Here is a 22,524-nt window from a genome sequence, read left to right as displayed (position 1 = left end):
TAGGGAAGATGGTGTGAAGTCCCCTTCTGCGCGCCCGTGCAGGACAAACCCACATTTTGCCTTTCCTAGGCACTCCCTCGGCTGAAGTGGCAGCAGACGAGGTTTGCGTTCGGAGTGTGCTCCTCCAGTAAACCCTAAACACGGGTGGAAGCGCACAGAGGAGCAGGGGAAGCCGCAGAGCCGGCGCTCAGCAGCCGGCCAGGACCTCGTGGCGTTTCGCTCTTGCGCTCCCACCCTCCTCCCTCGCCAGGGACTGCGCCACTTCGGCTCCTGCTCCTGCCGTAGCGGGAAAAAAAAAAAGGCGGGGGAGGCTCTCTGGTCTATCACGCTTAATACAAGACATCTGCCAAAACGCGGGCTGGGCGGGGGCAGGCAGCACCCGCCGCCGCCCCCGGCCATGCAGCGGGGATGCTTCTCCCTTTGTTTGTGAGCTCGCCGGGAAAACCCCACCCTTTCCCCCCCCCTCCCCGTTCCCTGCGCCGGGCGAGCCCGCGGGCTCTGCGGAGCGGCCGCCGCCCGCCCGTTCCGGCCTGAGGGCCCGGCGGCGGGGGCGGGGTGCGGCGCCCTCCCCCTCCCCGCGCCCCGCCGCCGCCATGGCAACCACCCGTCGCCGCGCGCGCGCGCACCCTCTTCCCCCCCCCCCCCACCCCGTCACACCACTCCAACACCCCCCCCCCCAACACATACCCCGGCCGTTTCCCCCGTCCCCCGCTCACCCCCACCCCACGCCTCTTCCCCCCCGTTCCCCCCACCTCTCTCTTTCCCCGGTCCGACAGAGCAGAAGGACTGCGCGCCCCCCCCCCCTCCCCTCCCCGCGCCGCTCCCGTCCGCGGACACGCACCCCGGCTCTCCCAGGTAACGGCAGGGCCCGGCTAACGGGGGCGGCCCCTCACGGCGCTGCCCGGGGCGGACGGCGGCTCGGCCCAACGGCCGCCCTGCCGCCGCTGCCCGTCCCGCCGCGCTGAGGGAGGCGGCAGCGGGGGGGGGGGGAGGGGGGGGGGGATGATGAAGAATGGGGGGGGTAGCAGCGGGAAAGGCTGGAGGAGGGCAGCCCCCCCCTTCCGCGGAGCTTGCTGGGAAATGTAGTCCGCGCCCCCCCCCAGACGCTGGGGCTGAGGGGCGAGGAGGCGGGTGGGAACTACAAACCCCAGCGTGCTCGGCGAGGCGGGGTGGGGTGGGAGATGGGTACTGCGGGTTTGCCCCCTCAGAGGGGACCGACTTGTGAGGAGGGGGAGGCTCGCTTTGAAGGAGGGCGTTGTGGCGACTCGTCTCTCCGGAGCCGCCTCTGAGGGGATGATGGGGTCGGAGCGCTGTGGACGGGGCTCGAGGGTGCCCCGTTACTGGGGTGTGTGTGTGTGTGTGTGTGTGTGTGTGTGGAGGGAGGGGCAGTGCGGAAGGGGAGCACGGTGTCTGCGGGGGGCACTGGAGGAAGGGCGGGATGCGGTGCGAGGGGTGGGCTGTGCCGCGCAGGGAGGGGTATGCGGCAGGCCGGGGGGTGGGTGGCTGCAGGAGGGGAGGCGTGTTGCTGGATGAGGGTATGCAGAGATGGGGGGGGGCGTGCGGGAGAAACCCGGGCGGGTGGGTGACGTTAGGAAGGTGCGCTGAGGGGAGGGTGGGGTTGGATGGCGTGTGGATGCAAGTGGAGGGCTCTACTGGAGGCTGAGGAAAGAAAGAGCGCAAGGAAAGGGTCACAGGGGAGCACAGGTAGATGGATGAAAGGGGGAGAGATCAGCTGGAGGAGGAGTGGCTGAGCAGATGCGAGGGGAGGGCTGTGCAGCAGGCAGAGAAGATTTGAGGCTGGGTAGATGGGTACGGAGAAGGCAGTGGTCGAAGGGAGCCAGGAGCTGGTGGCCCTGGAAAGTTTTCCCAACCCGTTTACTTTAGAGTTTGTAGTTTCGTGCGTCCTACCACACTTGGGCTCTGTTGAGCTTGTTGTGCTTGGTGATCTCTACATGAGACACGGTGTTACTTTTTGAAATAATTTTGCTTCATTTCTGTTGTGCCCACATTTCTGTCACGGTCAGTATTGGCATTTATCTCTTTTCTCTCTCCGTTTCCTCTGATGACAGCATTAGTCTTACCCTTTATCTTGTATTCTCCAGCAGGCATAAAGGGGAATAACGGTTTCTGTTCCATATCATATTTAAAATATGCATATTTATGATCGGTATATTAGAATGATTTTTTTTTTCTGAAAATCTGTATCTTAAAAGCATCAGTGCATTAGCAACCCCTTGTATATGAATATTGAATATCTATTCCTAATACAGTTTCCGATGTCACAGAGATGGGTTTCTTTCCAATGGGTGATTGATTTTTACCGCAGCTGAAGGTTTTTGGGCAATTTTTTTTTTTTTTCTTTCCCTCCAACCCCGTATCAGATACATCCTAGGCAGGCTTAGGCTTCTTGCAGCCTCTGGTACTTCTCGGACTGCAGAAGTGAACATCGCTCCTGCAGCATGCTTCCAAGGTGCTTTGCCCTTGGAGACTTGGGCTTTTGAGCAGGTAAGGGAGAGGAATGGATCCTGCCCTGAGCTAATCACAGTGCCAAGATAGAAAAGTAAATGGAAGACCAGGAAACAGCAATAGGCCTTTATCTGTTTTTCTGTGTAAATAATTGCAAAACAAAAAATGAAAGCTGATTCTTCTGGGGATGAGCTCTGAGACATCTGAAGACCTGATGTCTGTAGCACTAACAGCAATATGCTTATAAATGTATATTTTGAAGAATATATACTATTCTTTAGAACAGCTTAAAAAGCAAAATTCTAATTAAAAAAAAATATGCATTCATAGTTCTAAAGAGCCAATTCTTTGGAATTCAGAGGGGAATTCAAAAGGTGGAAGAGTATTCAGGCCTAAATTCTGACCTTATGAGTCAGGGTTATAAACACATGTGTGAGTCCATTAAACCTGCAATTATTCATGGAAAGTTTATCTGGGTTGCAGATTGGCTGCGCTAGGAATGTAGCAGCACCAGAACTGAATCTTTGTGGAGCTGCCTATGGTCTGGCACGGCTCATGAGCTGCAGCGCTGTGGGAACATGGAGATGCTGGATCCAGGGCCAGGTGCAGAAGCAGTTTCACAGCCTTTCTTGGCACAGAGCCCGACCTAATAAACAACTTGAACCCAAGCTGGCTCTGCACAGACCCATCTTGGGAGTCTGATGGCATGTTTGCTCTGCCAGAAGTGCTTACGCATGTGATGTGCAGAGAAGCAGCTGGCTCCACAAAGGGCCAGAGGGATTTTTGACTTGGGCCGATTTCCACTTTGTTGAGCTCTGGACAGGCCCTGCAGAAACCTTCAGGTATCTGAGCCCTGCATCCTGTCAGAGGAGGGATGGTCCCTTCAGGGCTGGTGCCACTTGAACACTGGCTTGGGTTTGATGTGGTGCTAATGCCAGAAGCCCTGGAGACTGTGCTGGAGAGGAGAGTGATGTGTGGAGCCAGCCTGGGCCCATCAGAGCTAAGATGGAGAAGGAGGTAGCAGGCCTCTTGCTGCCTAAACTGTGTGTGTATGGAGTTAGGCTCCCTAGTGTGCCCCACAGTGTTTGTGTTAGTTGCTTTCCTCTCTGTTCCCCAGCCTAACTGATGAACACCTCATTACCCTGAGTAATGGTGATGCGACTGTATGGATATGCCTGAAGCTGGTACATTAGGTGTTCTGGAGAAGGTTACATTCTGCAGTCAGATTTAGGTGAATCAGGTGCATCTCTGATTCTCCTCTTTCTCGTTCTTCAGAAAATTGTAATTCAAATGCTTTGCAAATGGCCATTTCATTCTCCAGGGTGCTTTCTGGTTGGTGCGATAGTATACTATTTCTAATTAAAACACTGACCAACTGTTTAGTGGTTTCTTAGGTATTTGTGTTTACTGTTAACTTGTGGTGAATGTCTTTACTTCATTTGAATATTTTTTTTCACTTGCATTTAAAGTAACATTCAACTCTGTGTTTCAAGTTAGCTCTCAGAATTTTCCACACAAAAATAGTTTGAGGCCTGCCTGCACGCTGCTTCTCCTTCCCACTTCCCTACACATTTCCCCATTAACTCTACGTCTGCTATTTCAAAACAGAGTTTTAGTGCAAAGAAGCCAAAAACCAGTTAATGGAAAGCAGTTAACTGAATTGAAAGATCCCTTGGTGCTGGGTTTCCTGGACCATGATGTGTGCATATGTTTTATCTGGTGTGTGTGCTGCTTTGAAGTGACATGTCGAATGGGGAGTGAACACTCCAATGACATTACCTGCTGCAACCCCCAGTGCTGCTGCTGCTGCGGCTGTAGCCATTCCTGTCACTGCTGGTGCACACAGCAGAAGAAAAAAAAGAAAGGAGCACTGGCGTAGCACACTTCTCATCTTTGATTCAAGAAGCCATTTAAATGTAGCTCAAATTCAAATCAGCCGGAACTGAGCCATATTCTTCTTTATATATATATATATATATATATATATATATATATATATATATATATATATATTTAACAGGAGTTGTGATCCTGTGAGGTAATGATTGTTAGCTTCCACACCAGTCCATGGGACCACAGCTGCAAGTTTAAACAAAGCCAAGTTGACAGGGAAAGATAGATTTGGCTGTGGAGCTTGGCAAGCCTTTTGTTTGTTTGTATTTTATCTGACAGTGATCAGTTAAAATGTTGTTTTTGTCATGCGAACGTAATGCCTGATAATTGTCTGCAGTATCAGCGATTGCTTCTGAACAGGGACAGTTAATTATTAGAAAGGAAGACCAGTTGTTTGGCACTCAAGTCCAAAATAAAAGGGATAATCTTTCTAATAAAGCAGGCAAGACTTATTTAAATTTTCTGAATAATTGCATTTTTGAATAACTTATTTTTAGAAGTCAAATTAAATACAGTAAACACATAAAAAAGAAATGCAGTCCGTATTTCTGTCAGAAATAGATTTCTGTAGGCTTCTATTAGGAATGGCGTGTCACACAGGGAAAAAGTGCTTTTTTCTTCCTCTGATAATGTTCCAATTAGTGTTGCAGTTTATGCTTTTCCAGGTAAGGTATTGACATATTGTTATATGTCTCTATTTTAACAGGTTTTAACTTTGAAGAGAAAATGGAAAATAGGATCATTGTACTATTTTGAGTGAAAACATAATCGAGGGAGAAGAAGCTGTTCAAAACTGGTCAAAGCTGGTTTACAAAAGCAATATGGCCTTAAACTAAGAAGGGCAGATTTAAATTAATTGTAAGGAAAAGCTTCCAACCAGTAAGAATTTGAGAAAGGAGCAACTACAGTTCATCGCTTAGACTCTGGTAATAGAAATGCATGCACACGAAAAGTGGATAAATCCAAAGATCAAAACCTCTTAACACTGGAATTTGCTTCCTTGCTTTGCTCTGTGTGGCAATCGACCTGTTTTGGGGCTGTGCAGCAGCAGAGGGCCATCCTGGCTCTATTTTGTAGAAGTGGAAGATGTACAATCGTATCTCAGCACTGGATTTCAGAACACGGTGCCTAACAGTGTGGCTCTCCGTCTTGTGACATTAGTCAGGTCTCTTACTCTGCATTTCAGGATGCCTGACATCATGCTGCATGGCTGATTTACAGAAAATGAGAAACAGAGTTAGTAACCAGTCTTCATCTGAGTATGTCCAGGCCTTTCCAGATGTTCAGCTGTCCAGTCAGCAATACTGCACAGCTGCTATGATGTGAGACCATATGCCCAGTAATCTCAGGGAGCTGTGGAAAGTTTTTGGTCTGCCTGGGTAAAATTTTGGTCAGAGAAAGGCACGTGTCCAGAAAAAAACAGGTATGTTATAGCCCTATCAGTGAGGAACTAACAACTGATTTGGAGAGGAGTCTGATTAGCAGGCAGTAAATAAGACTTGATGCGACTATTGAAACAATAAGAGTAAAGCAAAAATGAGTAACTTCTCATTTAACGTCATCCCTCCAGTGCAAGAGTCGAGTGCCTGTGTGGAGAAAATGGGACGCAGTTGCGTAACTGATTGTGTCAAAACACAGGCATAAGAGAGACATGTAAAGATAGCAGAGATGCTTTTTGTTTTGACATTTTCAGAGCTGAATGTTCAATATCGAGCAATAGGAAACCCCCTGGTACAGACCCCATCCCTAGGGGAGGGCAGGTACTGCCATGGTGAGGTTAAGGGGGAGACGGGCTGAAGGGGAGCAGTCGTCCTGCATTCTCACTGGTGTTGCACCCAAGTGTGGAATAGTGTGCTGAACAAGCTGTTGCCTTTTGCCCACCATCCACACCGTCACTGTATCTGCCTGCGGATGTATTTCTGTGTGTACAATGCTTTAATGTTAAAATAGAGACTATCGGTTGGATCTTGCTCAATTGTGCGCTGCTTTAGTTCTGGGAGAAAAATTATTTTCTGACCCCAGATAGGGATCAGCTCAGTTTATGCTTGAAAGAATAGAGATTAATATCCCCTGTGACCTTTTAGCCTCGCTGCTGCAGGGTTTTTAACAAGTGGGCTTAAGACCCCATGTGTGGCAGCTATGCCGACATGAATGTCTGTAATGTCTCTTCTTGCCAATGATCCGTGAACTAAGGAATCTCCAAGGATCTCTTGACGTGCAGTGGAGCTGTTATGGTCTAGTGCAGGAAAGAACCACGCAATGATAGAATGAAAAGCTGGTGTCACAAGTAATGTGTAAGTTGTTCTAAATGCACCTGACAACAGTTGTCCCTGGCTGTGTATTTACTTAAAAGATGTGGCTGTGATACCATAGAAAAAAACAAATATTTAAACAAAACCCCAAACAACAAAAAAAACCCCAAGCAACAAAAGCACTATTTATGACTCCTGTGTTTCTGGTTCCTCAGATGTTTGCAAGGTTGTATGAACTCTATAATGCAATGTAGAACAGATAATAAAAAGTAAATACATAACATGAAAGAGCCCCCACCTCGTTCTAGCTACCTCTTCTTCTCCACCCATGGCGCTGAAGAGTGGGATTGTCCAGAAAACAATACAGGAGAGAATTCCTTCCTAAAAATAATTTTTACTTAATTTTGGACATACTTGTTTTGACTCGCTTTGGCTACTCTGAATGAATGCTGCCATTGCTGATGTGCGTAAAAGGTTTGTAGTTTGTTTAAACCATTTTTAACCATTAGTTTAAAATAGCCAGTCTTTTTGCAGTAGGACCTCAAAGAACCAACTGCCCGTGGGTCAGGGGGAATACCGAGTTAGGACTGAGGTCTACGGTTGCTTTTTCAAACATGTCTCAGGTATATGAGTGATGTTATATTCATCTTTTCAAGCTATATTACCTGCTTTGGTGTCTAGGGTACGTGATAAGTGAAAATTGACGTGCCTGAATCAAAGGGAAAGATCTAGAGGCTTTGGTCAGCCTAGCTCTGGAGGCAGTGACTGCTCAGTAGGTACATACGTGTATATCCACCAACCCCCGCGTACGCTCCAAGTTTCAGTGCCTGTCAATCTTTAGAAGCTCTCCAGTGTGATGCACCGGCTGTCAGGCTTCAGTGTGACCAGCATGAGGCCAGAAGCCCCCAAACTCTTGGGTGCTGGTGGAAATGGGAGGGAGACTCTCATTTAGGCTCCCCCTGCAGTTTTAAGACTATGTATGTTTTTGTGCTTCCCGCTTCCCAGCTCCCTGTGCTAACCACTCACCTGAAGCGAGCACGTGTTGGCGTGGCTGCTCTGCCTTGTCTCCTGTCCGTGGGCTGGCCCAGCTTCCACTGGGGATAAGGCTGTCTCCCTCGGTGAGCGGGGCACTCCTTTGGGCTTAAGGGCAGTTGGATGTGAGTGTCAGCCTTCTTAAGGCAAAAGGGAGCTAAACACACACCTGCAGGGTGGGAAGTAGCTGTAATAAACAGATACATGAGATAGCTAAAGTAAGTATGTGTTCTGTTTAATGGATTTCTAGGAATTGAATGCAGGAGTTCCTTAGAAATGTTTTATTTACTCTCTCTTTTTTGCTACGTGTAGGGAAAACCTCCAGAGATTCTGAGGATCACTTTAATTACAGGGACAAGCTGGCTGTGTAGCAGATCCTAACCTGGATGTGTTTGAAGATAGGGCAATGGATTCTGCCCCGGGTGGAGTTTTATTCATTTAGAAGTTGACTCATGAGATCTGGATGGGATGTAATCTATATTCAGTTCCTATTTTTTTATCTATTTCCAGTGCAGTGCAAACGACATCACTTTTTCCTATCAGTTATCATCTTCTGTATTTTAAAATCGAGTGGTCTTAATTGCCACAGTGGTAGAACTCTCCAATGATGTATTCTGCCCTTCCTCAACACCGAGACAAAACAAAATTAGGGTTATCGCTCTTTCCATCTTAGTTCTGCTCCTGCTCAGAAGTTTGTAACAGCCTGTGGGAATGATCTGCAAGCTGAAATGTGTGGCACAGCGTGAGGACAAGTAAGCCCCAGTGTGTCTTGCTGCGCTCGATGGAGTGCCAGCCGTGGGCTAGCAGCGTGTTCTTGGCATCAGAGCCCCCAGCCACATGGAAGCTGCGTGGCCTGTCTGTTTGAGTGAGCGTAGCAGGTTTCCATGGCTTAGTTGCAGGGAGCAGGAGTGAAGAGGTGGTGGAGCAGAGCTGGTGTGATGCTGCAGGCAGCAGAAAGGACCATCAGTTTGGCACCGTTGAGAGGTAGAGTGTGTGTGTTTGCTGTGGGCAGCATTCAGGGAGGGCAGATTGAAGGTCCTGTGAATATATGTTTAACTTATTGTCAGAGGTTTGAGCTGTGCTAGGCACGAGGGAATACAAAGACATAAGATACATATTCCTTAATGCCATCTTGATCTTGTCTGTTCTATAAAAACTACTAACATTTTTATAACCCGCTAGGGTGGAAAAGGTTGTTTCTCCCTGTTCTGGCTTCTCTCTGCTACCACCTGCTCTTGCTGCACGCACCCCCGTATCGCGGGCTGCCTTCAGCTGTGCAGCCTCAACTGTGTGCTGCGCCCTGCTCTCTCCCCGTCTGGCTGTATCCCTCTTTCCCTGTTTCTTCTCCACTGCCTCGGTCTTGCCAAACCCCCAGTGCAGCTAGCAGACAACCCTCCTGAGCTGACCTCCTCCCCCTTGGTCAGTGCAACTCTTTGCATTGCGTAGCTATGAAACATAATTTTTTATTTTTGATTTTCAGAGGTTTATATCTGGGTGAATGTCAGGGACCCCACCCATCCATCCTAAGTCAGAGAGAGGACAAGGGAAAGGAACTGATGCTCTTTTTGTGTGGTAAGGACCTAGGCTTTGGGATTCAGATAAAGGGGCAGGCACTTCTTTGATCTTGAACCTTAAATACATACCTAGCTGTACAACATAGCTTACTTTTGAATGTGTGGTTTAATATTACTTTCTTGAATGGTAATGGGAAAAGTTGGACTGTGGGTTTGCCTTAAAGTCATGCTGCAGTGAATAAAATCTGTAAATCTTAAATTGTTTTGGGAACTAGGGGAAGGTCGTACTTTGGGAATCACAGTTTTAAGAAATCTTAAATTTGGATGGCTAACTCTGCCATAAATCCCGAAGTGACGTGTTAAATTTAATGAAAAAAATCCAAGTCAGCATGTGGATGTTGGAGTACTTTGAAAGACTATTTAAACAGAATGAGGCTCTCAGCTTTGTAGTAGAGCCATCATTCAACCATATCGTAATCTTACTAGGGTGAGGGCTCTCAAAAGTGCTAAGTGCAGGCTTCCCTGATGCTGGTTGGCACATTTAGGCACGTATGTAATACAACAGTATAAAAAGCAATTTAATGCCTCGTGTGATTTGTGATTCATGGGTTGATGGCTGCTAATATATTGTAGTGATCTACAGATTAAAGTTTGACTTGTTAGGTTCAGTGTGGGCAGGGCATTTAATTTTTTTGCATTAGTTTAACAGCATTGGGGCCAAAGGCAGCAAAGAAGTTGTGGTTTTTATCACTATAAAAGAGTTCTGATTCATGATCTCAAACCTTAGTCTAGTAAAGAGATACTCCAGAGCTAAATGATTGAAAAAGAAGGGGTCTGGGTGGGAACAGGGGGTGGAAAGACACAATTCAGCTATGAGAGAAAAAACAAAACTGATGTCTCACAGTCTGAATTATTCTACAGCATGTAAAACTCATTTTCTCTGGTGATTATGTTCTCTTTTAGATTTCTGAGTGAAGATGAATTTAGCAGAGATTTGTGATAATGCCAAAAAAGGAAGAGAATATGCACTCCTTGGGAATTACGATTCTTCTATGGTATATTACCAGGGTGTCATCCAGCAAATCCAGAGACATTGCCAGTCAATCAGAGATCCAGCAATTAAGGGCAAATGGCAACAGGTAGGGTGACACAAGGTTGCCTTTATTACTTGATATTTGAAAACCAGGTTATACTTCCCAAACCTTGTAAGATGTAGTGGATGTGTATTTCAGTTAAGTTTACAACAGTTTTTTTTTACAACATTTTGTTGATATTTATGGGAAAATAATTTTTGTGGCATGTTCAAAAGGAATTCTTTTGTTCTCATTGAATAAATTTTTGTGTTGTTTTCACTTAGGATGTCTAGCTAATCGCTGGTCTGTGTGTGTGTGATTGCATACTTTGGAAAAACTATTTTGCTGAGGACTTCCTTTTGCTGCTCTATCTTTTGACCATCTATGTCCAGTAAACTGAGATGTGAGTGGATAGGTTAGCATGGCTAGAATGGCTGTCCGAGTAGCAGTTAACTATAAGGCTACAATGTGCAAAACAAATTCGGATCAGGTTTCTGAAATTCCAAGTAATACTCTTAGCCTGAGTGTTGCACACATGCATCTCCCTGCTAAGCAGAGTACTGTCAAAGCCAAGGAAGTAATCCACAGGTGAAATGTAAGAACCCTCATTTAGCACTTTAAGTATTGAAGTTTTCCTTACATTTTGTGGTCCCATTTTTCGTTGTACAAAATGTGTTCCATCCAAAAGAATAAAATTGGAGGATAAACATATAAAGGCGTATTCCAGAATGAAGAATTCATGTTGCATAAATATTATGTCTTGAAATAAGAACATAGCTCCTATAAGAGGTAGAGTTTTGTAGTAAGTAGCTGAAGAGATGATTTCAAGAAGTTTTTCTAACTATCATGTTTAAATGTTGTCACTTAAAAGCAGAAGCAAATTTTTCCTTTTGATTGCAGCAGATGCTTTGGTTATGGTTTTGTGCTTGAAACATCTGACACTAACATGGAGTATTTTGTGTACTGGTAGATGCAACGCTGTTAGCAATCATTTTGTAATGACAGTACTATTCATAGGTGTTTATCATAGAACTGTGGAAGTCTGTCTGCTTATTAAGAGCTTGTCTGCAAAGCGTGAGAGTGTACAAGCAGCGGTGATAGTGCCTACCTTTCCTGGTGATGTAGGAAGCTGAATGTTGTAGAGGAGAGATTCACATCCAAGTTTTTGTATTCAAGTTCTTCCCCACCACAGGGCATGCCTGACACAAGGGTGTTCATGTCCCATGCATGTCCTTAGTTCCTGTGGAACTTGTAGCTGACCGGAAGGTAGAGCATGAGGCTTTCCTCAATCTGCAGCTGCATCACTGCCCTCCCTTCACTTCTAGTATTTAGTGCTTCTTCTGATGACATTGATTCTTCCATTGATTAACAGCTCTTATCTTGTGAATTTTACTTCACGTCTCCTGATGTTGTGCGTTGTCTGAACTGCTTCTGAGAAGCCCGTGCACCACGGAATGCATGCTGTATGTTGGAGACAAGCCTCAAGTAAAAAAGGACGATTAACACAGTTTCCAGGATTATTCCATGGGGAAAGTAGCTGGCTCCTTAGCAGAGGATCTGAAGTTGGCACCTTCTCAGAATTATCCCTTTTAGGTAAAACAGAATGGCCCCTGCGTGTGTCCCATAAATGCTTTAGAGAACTGTCCCCAGAAAAATCAGCAGCAGGTGGGGTCGTGTCTGTCACGCTGTGCACTCATGTTAATTCTGAAACTTCCCCACACAGCGGTGGCAGATGAGCTCTGTCAGAATCTTGCTTTGGCGTTACTGGTGCCAGTCTCGGCTCAGGGACAAACACCAAAAAGTAAGAAGTGTGATTGGAAAAAAAAAAAAAAAAAAAAAAAAAAAGGTGCCAGTCCCCAGGCTGTTTGCTTTCTCATTCATTTATAGGACTACTCGTAGCATGGGAACAAAATAATATAGCCCTGACAACAAACAGTGAAGCCCTGGAACCACTAGCTTTTCCATACCTGCACCTGAATGGTTTGGTGAGACCTGTAGAGGTAGACCTGTTTTCTTACTCTTGATAACTAATTGTTGTGCTTTCTCACTCCTTGGGACAGACTAAGAGGGAGTCTGGTGATCTGGATGTTAGCACTGCTTTCCAGCTCCAACAGCAGCTACATCCAAACTGTCAGTCATATTCAGTAGCTGTCTGACAGACAGCCTGTTCTGAAAAAAATTAAACTCAAAATTGGATCACAAGAAACACACATTCACAATATTAAAATAATACTTAGATGTTCTTTTTAGATCATTCTCATGAAAGAGTTATACCATACACATTACGTAAGCTTAGCAAAATTCAGGGTTAACCCACTTAGTACCAGTAATGTGCAGAAGCAAAAGATTCCCATACCTCCATTCTTCTTGCAAGTGGTACAAGAAGCAAAGCAACCTTTAGGTCATGGTTAAGAGGATGAATGCAATTGATTTTTACCTGAAATTCTGTCTCCTCTGGTGTATGGAATTAGCCTGTTCTTTAGGTTCTTCAATTTCTCCTTCCTCTGAGGAGTCTGAGGAGGTTAATACCACTGGTACCTTTTGGAGGTGGAGCTTAGCAATCTCTACCAGACACTGGGTAGGTAGAGCTTTTACTGCTGGGAACAGTCTGAGGTGTGAATGTCTGTGTAGATAAAAGGTTAAAGGAGAAGATTATTACTTAAACCAGTTCTTCTCTGAGATGTACTGTCGGCCTGCACATCCACATCCTGAACCTCCTGAAGGATTCCTGGGACGCTGATGCTGAGGGGATCTGGCAGTATGAAGCATGCCCTTCCTTTCTGTGCATTTGTATGCAGCACACAGAGTGTTTGTCCTGCTGGTATTTCTGAGGCCCTGAATTCAGTTTCAGGTGTTTGCATACATGTTGTCTCGTAAAATAGGAATGTTTGCGTGAGTATCATCTAAAAGAATAGTTACAGCAGTGGCTCTGCAGCTGATCAACTCAGATCTGTTAGATGAACTATTGTTCTCCCCATCCTGGTCACTTTTCTACAGTGGGTGCTCCATCCTGAATAGGTACCTCGTGCTAGGTGGACCTGTTTTGTTGCCCTGTGTACTACACGGGATTTTTCCAGCAGTTTATTGAGCAGCGTAGAACAGAGGTGAACTAGAAATAGTTGGGATTTTGGGTCAGACACTCAAACACTTTTGATCTACCTCTCTTTGCTTAGGTGCTATTATTTTCAAATGTTGGTCTGGACAGAATGATATTCTATGCAAGTATTTGGTGGCTCGTGTTTCGTGTTGCAGTCAAACAGCTTCAGCTTTGCAGCTGGGCACCTTGATTTCAAGGGTTTCTTGTGCTTGGTGCTGATAGGCAGAATGTAAACGTGTCATCTGCTCCCCTGGGAACAACTGACTGGCTCAGTTCCACTTGATGCAATACTGCTTCTGGGACTTCAAAATCAGCACTGACCAGGGGAGAGGGATTGTATTATTAATCTGGTACAACCTGCAGCACTTCAGAAGGGCAAAAGATGCATCCTGGAGGGTCTAACAAAGCAAAAGTGTGACAACATAAGAATTCTTCTGATCCTTTGGAAAATTCATTGTCATTGATTGTCTGTTAACTATCTTGGCTTGGGGATATCAAGGGTGACCTGCTCTTGAGACCCTTACTTGATTTGCATTTAGGAAGCTCCCAGCTTGCTCTTGGGTGGCTGAGTGTAGCTCCATTCTTATCCTCACTCCTAGGCTTCCGAGTTCATTTGAAAAAGAAAAATATACTTCTTTGTTGTGCTTTGAGGCTTGGCTGACGTGTAGACATACTCATCCATGTAAGTGCAGGCTGGGACTGGAAAGATTCAAAAATGAGAAGCAACTCATCTCTTTTTCTACTTAATAAAAGGTAGGTTCACTCTCATGACTGCTACTGTGAACTTTACTTGTGTTGACATTCCCCCTGTTTATTCTGAGAGAGTTTCTTGGCTGTTGTAGTCTTTTTACTAGACAGCTGGCTTGTAGGAAAGAGCTGCTTCAGTGACAGTTCAGCAGCTGCAGAATGACAGCAGAGCGTGCCCCCGGGAGATAGTACTGGCTTACGACAAGGCCAGCGGCTGTCGAGCAAAACCTGCTGCATGTTACAACCATGTGCTCTGTGTAGCAGAATATCTGAGAGCACAGGAGGAGCCTCAGCCGGAGCTGGGGCAGGAGTTCAACGATTCTCTGAGTGCGTGGAGCAGCCAGCAAGGCACTCTTACTGACCATGCTCACCGGAGCAGGTGATGAGGTCCACTGTGTTCTTGCTTAAAGAATAAATGATGATGTTTTTGCTATTTTTAATTTTCAACACATTTCAGTCAGTCTCTGCTTATGTTGTTTTTGCTTCATGCCTGTTTTATTAACACTTCGCAGGTTACTTCGTGAGTAATTAAGGAATATTCTGCAGGTGTCCCATGAAGAACTGTGATTACAGGAGCTATACCTTGGCTCCATGGGATCAGACTGGGTTACAGGGCATCTGTTTTGGGTATGATTTAGGGAATTGTTTTTTTTACTTTTTAAAAATGGAGCTTGTTGAAACACTAACACTCATTGCAGGTTTGGAACACATTTTTCTAGCAACTTGATTGGTTTTGTTCCAGCATGATAGAATTTTTAAAAAGCCCAACCCACACGTTATTTATATTTCCCAAGGTACAAAATACCCAGGGTGATTGCTCTGGGAAGTTGTGTAGAAGTCCAAGCTCTAGCATAGCAAATAAAAGCTGATGATACCAAAGGTAAAACAGTTGCCAGATTGTGAAATACAGAGGAAGTGCCTGAAGTGGTTTTTCAACTAGCACTAAGAAAGAGTGATCTTGGTCACTGAGTTTTATACTCCCATGTTAGGATGTGTTTTCTGCTTGGATACTGTAAATCCGTAGGGCTGGAATGTCAAAGCTGTGGGGCCACCCCCAGGGCTGAAAGGCTTTGTATCAGGCTTTCCAACATCACCCAATGCCCATGATGCTGCTTCTGTGGAGGAGGTGAGGTGGCTGGTAGGGGCAGCTGGGGTACCAGAGCATGGCTTTGAGGAATAGGCAGTTCCACACGGTAGCTGAGCCCAGTTAACATCTTGCCTTGCCCAGAGAGGCCAGGCTCTTCCCACCTAGGCTTCCCTCCAGCTGCACCACCTTCTCTCCCTCCTATGCACCCTGCCATTCTTTGTTCTGGGATTCACCTAATCACAGGGTAGCAAGCCAGAGCAGCTTGCTAACCTAGCAGTAGTGTCCTTTATTTTATTTTTACCCTCCTAGGCTAGTTTTCTGCCATTTTGCCAATCTGGGTTACCGTATGGAGATGCTAGAACTGAATGCAGAAGAGCAGTGGCATAGTGTGGTTGGGCAGAAAAGTGAGGAGAGGCGAGATCTTCCCATTTGGCAGTTGTGAGCTCTTAACTGGGCTCACACTACTGCCTGAAACTGCTTAAACATGAATAACCTAAAAGTTTTCTTCAGGCTCTCTACAACCTGAGCCCCCTGAGGGCTCTGGCACCCAAGGGAGGGGTGTGACCTGGGGCAAAGAGACTGGGTAGGTCCAGACCAGTGATTTTCCTGTTTGCAGCCTCCTGAAGTTGCTTCAGAGTAGCACTGATGGCTTAAAGACACTGTTCAGTCACCTCCCTAATTACGGCACAGCCCTTCTTGGCTCGCATCTGGGTTATTTGTTTCTCAGCTGCAAGACGCTTTCTGCATGGTTTCATCTGACTTGGTTTCTTTAAGGCCTCTAGGAATTTATCAGCTGTTTTTCTTTTGTGGTCCTGTTGTTTGAGTACATTGAGGGGTTTTTGTTGCTTGGTTTGCTGGGTACTGACGAAGCGGTAAGGGTGTCTATTTCAGAGTTTGGTCTGCTCAGGTCTGGGTAAGAGATGGCCAGCAGTTGTTAGTCTGTTTTCAGCTTCCAAGGCATCAAAGCCTCACTTTCTTTCAATTTTCAGATACCATTCTCTTTGCTGGTCCCGAGAGCTGAATGACAGCACTCCAGCCCTCAGTGCAAGTAAGTTGTTTTCCACCAACTTTTCTGCATATGTTGGAAGGCTGATAGGAGGAATCCTGTCTGTATTCCTGGAGCACTGAAGTGGGAAGCGGCTGTCTCTTGTGGAGCAGTGCCCTGGAGGATTTATGCTGTATCATTCCTTTGTACCTCACAGCAGCTGTTTGGCTGGATTTATTTTTGGACAGGAGGAATGCGTGTTAGACAGTTTGAAGGAACCAAGTTAGTAATCAATCACATTTGTAACTCAGCTGGAAGTTCTTGCACTGGGGGATGTGTCTGCTGTATGTGTGATGAGAAAGCAAAGAGAGCAAAGCAGGGCAGGGGGGGCCATGTCAAGCATTGACTGTCTTTACCAGAGCAATCCTGCCTGAGCTGGATGTCCTGTGCCTTTGGAAAGATTCAGCTACCCCATCTGGTTCAAGCAAGAAGGCTGCTCTTACTCTGTGAAACGATCAAGTTCTTCCCATTCCTAAGGCTCCTTTTTGTACAGAGGCACATAGAGCTCCTGGTGGAGTAAACGCAGTGTTGGAAGGACTGTGTAGGGCCTTTGGGATTTACCCTTTGCTTTGCCTCTTGTCTTTGCTTATATCTTGCTGAAAACAGTTATAGATATTATTCTTCTTAAACAAGATTTGAGTTTTAAACCAGAGAAGAGTTTCTCTGTGCTGCTGAAATCTCTTATTTTGTTCTTGTGGTGGGAAAAGTTTTTGAAAATCTTACAGAGCAGAGCAATATGTTGCTGTGGGATATACCTGGTAGTATTTTAGGAGAATGGCACCTTCCAGAAGGGAGTGATGTACGTTTGTTACTGAGTGCTGACCATTTAATCATTCAGTCTTTGTATACACCGTATCCAGCAAATGGTGATGTCAGATAGCACTTTCTGTCTTGAAGTTGTCCCACCAAAACTCGGGGGTTGCTGCTGCTGTTTTGAATATGTGGGGTAGAGCACGTGAGGAAAGACACTGTACTGAGAGGGGAAATGAAAGCGTGAGAGGGAAATGGGATGAGCAGGTGAAAATTAGGCTGGAACAGGAATGCTTCTGAACGTGTGATGGCAAGACACCACACCCTGCGTGTACCCATCATGGTTCCTTTCCAAGGACACGGGGAGATGGGAAGATCTCAGGCTAGTGGCCACATCTTTTCACCAGTAAGCACCATTAGGAAGAACAGTCATAAGGTGTGATACTGTTTAGTAGTAGTTCCTGATCTGCTGTTACTGTATTTATAACCTCAGCAGACAGGCTGGATGTGCAGACTTCCATTCTCCTGATCTTATTGATTACCTAGAATCTGCTCACGATATGTACCGCAAAGAGAGTCTGGATTTCAGGCAACATCACTGACATCTGTTGATATTGTCCTCAATTGCCTTCCTCTGTTTGCCACAAAATGAAGCCTGCTTACAGTGTTCCCAGGCAATATTTTTCCCTGCTCTTTTTCACACGGGTACATGACATTAGCACAGCTGGCTGCCTGATGTCTTTCCTTGGTTTTCGTGTAAGCTGACTTCAGATCCTGGCTTTTGATTCAGCCGTGCCGTGTGTGCTAGTTGTAGCCTCACTCAGTAGGGTGCCTGGTGGCAGCCTGCAAACATCCTCACCGTAGTGTTTCCTCACGAGAGCTTTTAGAGCCTGTGTGCCTTTCCAGTGGGTGGGAAGGTTCAGGATGTCTGTGTAGTTCCAGCTGCGAGCCTGTAAGAGGCAAGATCCCCACTGGCCTGAGGTAATTTTAGCTGCAGAGTGCCATGCCAATACTGATTTCCAGGCACGCACAGCAATGCATGACTTAGTTTTAGCTGTGCACCAACGCTTCAGTGAAGAGGTAACGTCTGGGTGTTATGACCCTCCAGTAGGTAAAAACCAAAGTAAGCATGGAGGTTGATCCCACAGGATGGAAAGCATCCTCGAGTGATAGGTGGAAGACTGGTAAGATGCAGCACAAGTGCACTCAGATGAATCCTAGCACAGTTTAAGCTAATGCACTGAAAGCTTACGCTTCAGAGCAAGAACGTACAATGTAGTTTTTGTCTGCTGGTGTGTACTGAGAACCAGTGAACTTAGCATACAAAACTTGAGCTTGCAACAAACCGTATCACTTAAAACTTAGCAAATTTCTACATAGTTTTTATTTTTCCCTAGGCTTCATGGATTAAAATTGAAATGAACAAATATCAAGTAAATAATCTTGAAATTATTGCAGTAGTTCTAATTCTCTGCAGTCCACCAAAGATTTGTCTTGTGCTTTGACTGGATGATGATGATGATGATGATGATGATGATGATGATGATGATGATGATGATGATGTGTCCCTCACAAAGTTAATTTTGTAATATTATGTTTTAATGATTTAGCCAGCTTTATAACTAGTACCTTGGAAACTGTAATCAGAGAGGTTCTTTTATGCCAGAATAGTAGCAAATACATTAAAAATCTGCCAACAGCACCCTTACTAGTATAAAAGTATGTGTATGGGTGCAGAAATGTCAACACGCACACATAAATCTAAGCATCTGCACATGTTATGGAAGAGTGATGCCTGTGTTAGGAATCATGTCTGGTCATGACATTGACAAGCGGGAAGATGAACTCAACAGAGATACAATTGTTTATGCTGTTGTTAAAGATCTATTGTCAGCCTGATAGGTCTGGGGTTTGTGAATGGAAAGGTCTGGGAGTCCCTGCTTTTGAGAGTAGTGTATGTTTTGAGGTACTTTCTATGGGCTTTTTTGTTTTTAAGTTTGAATTATAACAATTTTTAAATAAGGTATGTCATTCTCAAGGTCCGACAAGAATTAGTTGAAGAATATGAACAAGTTAAGAGCATTGTCAACACTTTAGAGAGTTTTAAAATGGACAGACCTGCAGATATCCCTGTATCCTGTCAAGATGAGCCTTTTAGAGATCCTGCTGTTTGGCCCCCTCCTGTTCCAGCTGAACACAGGTAATGAGACGCTCAAGTGGAGTGGGTGGAATAAAGTTGGGTTGCCATAATGTTATGGGTTTTTTTGAATGCATTTGTAACGTGAAAATCACATTTCAGTTACCCCTTAGTCATCTGTAATAAAGAATAAATATAATTAATTGGGGAAAAAAGTAATTAAACTATAGTCGGATTTATTGCACAAGTTCTGAGGAAAGTCACTCCTTTATTGTGGTAGGAGTGACTAGCTAAATGCCCGGAACTAGAGTCTGCTGGAGAGGTAAGTGAGCTTTTGGTGACAGTTGCCTTTCTCATGTGCGGGGAGAAAATATTTCCATTTCAGCTTATTTTAAGCAGTTGAATTCACTGATAGCTGTGGAGTCAGTAAGGAGCTGGAACTGAAGGATCTTGAAGGACATGGTGGTTAGAAACTACTCCCTAGCTACAGATGATATGACCTGTGTTTAATCTGTTGGTTAGTTTTATTGCTAAACATGTTGTTCTACATGACGTTTCTCTTCTGTAACCACCTTTCAGGTAACTTCAGTTATCTAGTAGTTTTCTCAAAATAGCTGCTTGTGCATTTTCTGAAATCCCTATTTCCATCCTAATTGAGCTTGACACAGGTTGTTGGAAAGAACAAATCCAATTTAAAAACAAGAATAACATTTATCGTGCCAACATTTTTCTAACATTAGAATAGCAAAGAATTTTTTGCTGTGTGTCTACTCCCATGAGCAAGGGAACAAAGTAAAATGAGAGCTCTTGGTTAACAGAAAGGAATGCCAAGTTTATTTGTAAATTTATGTACTTGATGATTATCAAATGGATCTACACTTTTCAAAAAACCCTAAGAATGTAAGTATAGAATAATACTAACGCTGATTACTTTTGTGAGTGGTAGAAATTATTATCTGAATTTTTGTGGTAATGTTATGTGAAATGCAAGATGTGTTTATCCTTGTATCTTTCTTAGAGATAAAGGCCCAATAGTTTATCTGCTTTTTTAAGCTGAAATTTAAATCTTGTGCAAGCAAGTAAGGAAAACTAGAAGCTATTCTGTGATGTTAAGTTTGATGAAAATATATACAAAGCAAAACGTAGCAATTGTATCCAGCAGTTTGTTTAAGTGTGTACGCTATTTAAGCCATATTCCAGGAAACTGTTTTTGGAGTTAGAGAATTTTGAGTTACTCAAAACAAGAATCAGTAAAAGACTTAATAGCAGACAATAATTGAAGTTGAGTGATCATCCTGGCCGTTTATTTTAGTTCCCAATACCTAGAGCAAAATGACTGTGACACCAAATTCGTTCTCCTTGTGACGCTGCGGCGTTCTCTTTGACATTGTGGGTGATGCACACAAGCATAGGTGGTTGCAGTTTGGCTGTTTGCTTTTGCTTTCTAGGTAATTTTTATGCTTTGACATTTTCACACAGGGGAATGAAGTCAGAAGTAGGAGGATTGTTTTAAAATTCTCCCTTTGTTTTGGGACCTGTCAAAGCTACTAGCCAGGGTTGTTTTTTTGTATTTTTGTGTTTGGGGGGGGTTGTTTTTTTTTTGTTTGTTTACTTTGTTTGTTTGTTTGTTTTTATTTTTTTTTTTACCAGCAATGTCATCTGGTTGTGTAGAACTTGTGCATATAAATGTAGCCTAATATAATCCCCTGGTTGGGAGTCAGAGGAAACTATAATATGAAGACTTTTACTAAATTGTTTACTGTTTCGTGCTGGTTGGTTGTAAGATTGGTTAGGAGTGCTGATGTAATAGTATTGTTCATTTTGAAACTTTGTCCTGTTGAAACTGTTGAGACTTTTTTTTTCTTTTGTATTTTTTCTTACTTTGGATGTCAGACAGAACCAGAAATATGTTGCTGGATTTGCAGATATAGGGAGATAAGACCTAGGGGCTTGTCAGCTTTACTAAGGGAATTAATGAAATAGTAGAATGCTTCCTTCTTCATGTTGCTCTTTTTTTGCTGTTTTTAGCATGTTTTTGTTGTGGTTACTTATTGTTAGGGCTCCACCTCAGATAAAACGTCCCAACCGAGAAGTAAAACCTTTGAGGAAAGAATCACCAGGACTGCAGCCCCGTGGGCCTGTGGGCAGAGCGCATGCGGTATCCAAGGGCGAGAAGTCTGCAGGCAGCCGTGAAAGGGAATCGAGAGCTAGAGGAAGAGATGACAAGGTAAGAAGTGGGAAGGAATGTGGTGGGGAGGAGCTGTGATATAGCAGGTGGCAAAGGGAAGCATTCTGAGTTTTAGTTATTTCATACAGATAATAATAATAAAAAAAACCACAGTAAACCTGTGCAAGAAACCTTGGTGCTTTTCTCTTGCCTTATGGACAAAGTGTGTATCATGGGGATATTTAGTAGTCATGACACCAAGTTAAGGAAAGTTCTGTCATGTTTTCTCTGTCTTGATTTTAGAAGATTTTTTTGATAGGGAGGAAGCATGGTGGCCTGTTGATGGGGGTTTCTTACCATCTCAGACCATGGGCTTGACTAATCTGTCAGTGTCAGTTGGGTGTAAAGTCCCTTCTCCTCCTTCTCCCCCACACTAGTTTGTTTGTTTGGTTGGTTTTTTTTTTAATAGAGTCCAGTTCAGGTCTTTCGTAAAGTTTTCCATGTAAAAAGTGCAAACGTGAAACCAATGCCTTTCTCTGCTTTTTGGAGTTCCACAGTACCATTGTATCTGCCGTGCCATAGTAAAATTTAGGTGTGCCTAGAAGTCCAGGACAGTTCTGTAAATGCATTGATGCTAGGTAAATCTGTGCCAAATTACTTGAAGTTATATATTTGAAAATGATGTGAGAGAGATGTAGCAAAAGCAAACTCTTAGCAACTTTCATTTTCTTTAGTTTATGAAAAGGGGTTTATATTTATTATAGTGTTTCAGAAGATGCTTCTTGGGAAGGCTTTGTTTTAAAAATAAAAACAATGAAATAAATTAGAACAACCTGGAGATTCTTTCCTCTGAAGACCCATGAAAAAGAAGCAGTGCTGAAGTGAGAGAAGAGGGGAAGCAGTGATTCACCATCAAGTAGTGATGTCAAAGGCAGGAGTATTTTGTTGCTGAAAAAAGTGTCTGCGTGCAAATTGCTGTTTCGGAGACACATTTTTAAATTTAACTGTGGAGTCAGTGCCAGGAACCCAAGGAATCTGTGGTATAAATGATACAAGTCAAGGGTGTACTGAAGTGGCTTTACTTTCCAGACAGACAGAGATATGAGAACCCCCCTTCCTGTGGGAGCACAGTGTGGTACAGATTGTGATAGATGAATAAGAAAATACTTAGGCCAGTTTTCTTCCAGATGAATTTGGTTAGTCCCTTTACGGCCTTTCTATTACAGGTTGCTTCTCCACCGCACAGAAAGAACTCAAAGATAGG

General features: G+C 44.4%; 1 protein-coding gene and 1 long non-coding RNA gene across 14 annotated transcripts in view; one reads left to right on the top strand and one right to left on the bottom strand.

Moving 5' to 3' along the window:
* Window positions 1-987, bottom strand: part of LOC116959114 — a 59,274-nt gene extending 58,287 nt beyond the window's left edge. For all 4 annotated transcript variants that reach the window (XR_006165362.1, XR_006165359.1, XR_006165360.1 and 1 more), the window contains exon 1: window positions 842-987. This is a non-coding gene — a long non-coding RNA (uncharacterized LOC116959114). The remainder of the gene's footprint in view (window positions 1-841) is intronic.
* Window positions 702-22,524, top strand: part of KATNAL1 (katanin catalytic subunit A1 like 1) — a 43,626-nt gene continuing 21,803 nt past the window's right edge. The window contains exons 1-6 of one of the 10 annotated variants that reach the window (XM_042793071.1): window positions 1,231-1,301; window positions 7,617-7,729; window positions 9,124-9,215; window positions 10,121-10,296; window positions 18,996-19,156; window positions 21,152-21,320. In XM_042793071.1, coding sequence (XP_042649005.1) covers window positions 10,135-10,296; window positions 18,996-19,156; window positions 21,152-21,320 — 492 coding nt within the window. In that variant the 5' untranslated portion in view covers window positions 1,231-1,301; window positions 7,617-7,729; window positions 9,124-9,215; window positions 10,121-10,134. Of the gene's footprint in view, window positions 856-1,188; window positions 1,348-5,078; window positions 5,286-7,616; window positions 7,730-7,768; window positions 8,628-9,123; window positions 9,216-10,120; window positions 10,297-13,926; window positions 14,081-16,150; window positions 16,210-18,995; window positions 19,157-21,151; window positions 21,321-22,524 lie in introns of those variants that run through there. The other 9 variants (XM_032982858.2, XM_042793068.1, XM_042793069.1 and 6 more) reach the window with 9 other exon arrangements.

The sequence above is a fragment of the Tyto alba genome, unplaced genomic scaffold (assembly GCF_018691265.1).
Source record: "Tyto alba isolate M040663 unplaced genomic scaffold, T.alba_DEE_v4.0 Super-Scaffold_2, whole genome shotgun sequence".
Lineage (NCBI taxonomy): Eukaryota > Metazoa > Chordata > Aves > Strigiformes > Tytonidae > Tyto > Tyto alba.
Note: the sequence above shows the minus strand (reverse complement) of the source record. Positions and strands in the feature narration are given on the sequence as shown.